The sequence below is a fragment of the Belonocnema kinseyi genome, chromosome 1, assembly GCF_010883055.1.
Source record: "Belonocnema kinseyi isolate 2016_QV_RU_SX_M_011 chromosome 1, B_treatae_v1, whole genome shotgun sequence".
Classification (NCBI taxonomy): domain Eukaryota; kingdom Metazoa; phylum Arthropoda; class Insecta; order Hymenoptera; family Cynipidae; genus Belonocnema; species Belonocnema kinseyi.
The window spans coordinates 128,589,368-128,593,101 of record NC_046657.1 but is presented as its reverse complement, the minus strand read 5'-3'; the positions used below and the strand labels follow the sequence as shown (position 1 = coordinate 128,593,101).

The 3,734-nt window shown below is 39.5% G+C and overlaps 1 protein-coding gene across 2 annotated transcripts in view; it reads right to left on the bottom strand.

Moving 5' to 3' along the window:
* LOC117170249 (raf homolog serine/threonine-protein kinase Raf-like) overlaps window positions 1–3,734 on the bottom strand; it is an 18,848-nt gene continuing 15,114 nt past the window's right edge. For both annotated transcript variants that reach the window (XM_033356888.1, XM_033356895.1), the window contains exon 3: window positions 1–2,573. In XM_033356888.1, the coding sequence (XP_033212779.1) occupies window positions 527–2,573 (2,047 nt within the window). In that variant the 3' untranslated portion in view covers window positions 1–526. The remainder of the gene's footprint in view (window positions 2,574–3,734) is intronic.

Sequence of the window (3,734 nt, the reverse complement as noted above, 5' to 3'; positions counted from 1 at the left end):
CTAAAAAGTTATATTTTTTGTTTGAAAGTTAAATTTTTGTAGAGGAAATTCGTCTTTTGACTGAAAGTTTCAACAAGTTATATGAACTTTCATTTTTTTCTTGAGTGAAAAATTTTTATTTGTTCAATAATTCGACTTGTGGTCTATATTATGTTAAAAATTTAAATATTTTGTTGGAAACTGAAATGTTCTGTTAAAAGCTATCTTTTATAGAAGAAAAGATTTTTTTTAAATAAATAAATTTTAAAGTTTTAAATTTGCATCTCAAATACTGTAGACAAAGACCTGTAGACCTCATCTCACTAGACAATAGCTCAAATCCTTACAATCGTTTTCCGCTTTCAGGTGCAAAAACACACTTAATTTACAATTTAAAAAAAGACAAACAAGAAAATTTACCATAAAAACGACAACGTCCATGCACTTCCATATGCCTTTAGATTTTCTGGTAAAAATATTACATAAAACAATTCATCATTGTAGACGTAGTTGGTATTATTCGAAACCCCGTCTCGTTTGAAGCACCTTAAATGTGCCCTCCACTTGGATAATAAGGAAACGCTCCGAACTGGAAAATCGCAGCTGACTTCGGCGAAGCAGAAGTATAAAGAAAATCGTCCGATTGCAACTGAGTTCTATTCAGACTTGGCTCCGACGTAGATCTGTTAATCTTCGGAAGACCCCGAAGCAGAGCTTCCAGGCTGGCCAAGATCTGCCTGAATAGCGGTCGCTCATCTCTGGAGAACTTTATGCAATCTTCCGTTAATCTGCGGAGAGCCTTCGGCGTATCTGACCTCAGCTTATTCACATCCGGTCGCAGATATCCTCTTCCGACCATGAAGAGGATCTGATCCTTATTATTAACATGCGAATACGGCAGTTGACCCGCCAAAAGTTCAAACAAAACTACACCAAAGCCGTAGACGTCTGACTGAAAACTGTACGGATTTTCCTCCTGCATTCTGATGACCTCGGGAGCCATCCAAAGGATCGATCCAGTTGGTTGATGGAACTGCAAGGACCCTGACCATCTTGTCTTGGCCGTTGCGAGGCCGAAGTCTCCAATCTTCACGGTAAGGTCGTCATGCAAAAAAATGTTATTGCTCTTCAAATCCCTATGTATTATATTTTTGGCGTGCAAGTAGTCCATTCCCTGTGCGGTCTGTCTGCCAATCTCGATCAGGGTTAATAGCAGAAATCTTGACTCGAAAACGTGCAGATGCTTGTACAAAGAAGAACCCTCGCACCACTGAGTGACGATAGCTAGCTGGGGTCTACTGACACACCCCATGAAGAGCAGTATGTTGACGTGGCGAGTCTTTCTCAACACTGCTACTTCATTCTTGAATGCTTGTAGCTGTGCCGATGTGGGTATCTTCACATTCAAAGTCTTGACAGCGACTGGTCCATGCCAATGAGCTTTGTATACAGTCCCGAAGGATCCAGAACCAATTCTGGGTCCAACTAGGATTTCATCCGCTGGAATTTCCCAATATTCGATGGACTCCCGTGTTGCGAGAAGGTTTTTCGTTGATTCTTCCGCGAAACTCGCCCTAAGGTGTTTTGGCCTCAGGGTGCCGGTAGAACTGGTCTGAATGGAATGACTCAACTTAGAGGGACTACTTCCAGGAGACATAGGACTCTGAGTAGTAGCTACGGGTTCTCCATGACGTTGAGATCTAGCGTGCTCATTTAGGTTGATCGAGTCACCTCTGGATTTGACCATGTTGTAGCTAACATTAGGAGTGGAGCTCGAACGATCTTGTTTTCCTAGAGATCTAGGCTGCCTAGCCCTCAGGGAAGCTGCAAAGAAGGATGACAGGCTGTAGCCTGAAGGTAGTTGCACAATTCCTGCAGTAGTTTCTGGATGGTGAGCAAGAAGCGTCTGATAGTAGGCGTCTTGCCTTCGTGTTTGATGGCAAAGTGCTGGCACACCACCTGCACACCTCTGATGGAATCTGTAGTTGCAAGTTCTGCAGTAGAATCCTTGGAAAAGCAGTTTTCGACAACACTCACAGAATGCAAGGGAAAAGAAGGTCTTCCGAACGAAATTATGAGATATCGAAGTCGCGATAGGAAACTTGTCAAGTATCTCCACCGAAATTTCGTCACATTCGAGGGACGAAATGTGTGTATCCCAAGAAATAGGATGTTTCGAGTCGTCCTGTCCTACTATATACACCATACACATTTCTGTGGTGAGGTTCCGGAGCTTCATGGCTTTGGCCAAAGCATCTCTTAGAGAAAGACCTTCCCGGACCTGCACACTTGTGCGTTGCTGGTTGGGTAAATGGGCTCTGACGAGGGATTCCACTGGTGATTTCGGGAAATGAATCTTATTCGATGGGTGAAATACTTTTTTGGCTGATGTTGCGCTTTCGACTGATGAGGAATTAAGCAGTTCGTTGAGTTTCTCCTGCTTATATTCTAATTCGTGTAACCTGCTCGTTAGTTCTTGATATTCGGTCAAATAAATTGAAGGAGGATCTTGAAGTCCGGCGAATTTGTTATTGAGCGCATCAATGTTTCGACATATCACGTGAATCACGCTTCGAATGTTGCGAAGTTCGTACCTACAGATAGAAAAAAAAAAAACATTGAAGATTCTTTCAGTATTTTTTTTCTAGTTTATCGAACGTTGGATAAGGATAAGAATAAAGAGATTTTTAAGGGTTTCGAGTGGCAAAGACATTTTGCGACTATTTTTTCACTAGACGCATAGTTCTCAGAAGTTTTTATATTTCAAACACACTACATTCTAAGATACTAGATTCATATTTGGAAAACATTTATCCAACTGTAAATCATTCGTGAGAATCTTTATATTTTACACAAACAATCTTGATTCTAACATTGAAAATTATTTGATTTTCAAGTGCATATTTTTAATTGGTTTATGTTTCTTGTATTAAATATTAAAACCAGTGACAGTATTTTTATTTTGATATTTGACATTGATTTATATTGAAGACATGAATTTAAAACTTGTAAGACCTCGAAACTACAATTTTTTTTTTGTAAACTGTACACTGCTGAATGTCTCAATTTTAAATTGTTACTTTGAAATAATTTAATTTTACATCGTTAAAATGAAATTTTTTTATTTAAAAAGATTTAGTTCTGAAATTTCCAATTAAACATTATTAAATTTGAAACGTCATTCGGCTATAAAATATATGCAGAAATCTTAAGAAAAAGGTTGGAGAGTCAGGTAAAACAAAAAGAAAGTATCCCACATAATCAGACGGGATTTAGAAAAGGGATGGGAACTACAGAAAACATCTACGTACTTAACTATTTAGTTAACAGAAATTTGGGGAGAAAGAAAGGGAAACTAGTCGCTTTGTTCGTAAATTTCAAAGCAGCGTTTGACTCAGTGAACATGAAAGTGCTATGGCGGGTAATGAAAGAGAGGGGTGTAGAGGAAAAGTTGGTGGAGAGGATAAAGGAGATTTTTACTGAAACCAGGATTAGGGTGAAAATAGGAAAGAAAAAAGGCAGGTTTTCTGGACAGGCCGAGGTCTAAACTCTAAGGCAAGGCTGCCCGTTGAGTCCGTTACTATTTAGTATCCTATTGGCAGACTTAGAGGAGAAGCTAAAGGAGAAAGGGAAAGGAGGAACGGTTTTGGGTGATAGCAAATTATACTCTCTAGCATACGCGGACGATGTAGTTCTATTAGCAGATGATGAGAAGGGGATGAACCTAATGATGAGAATCTTCGAAGAGTATGTGG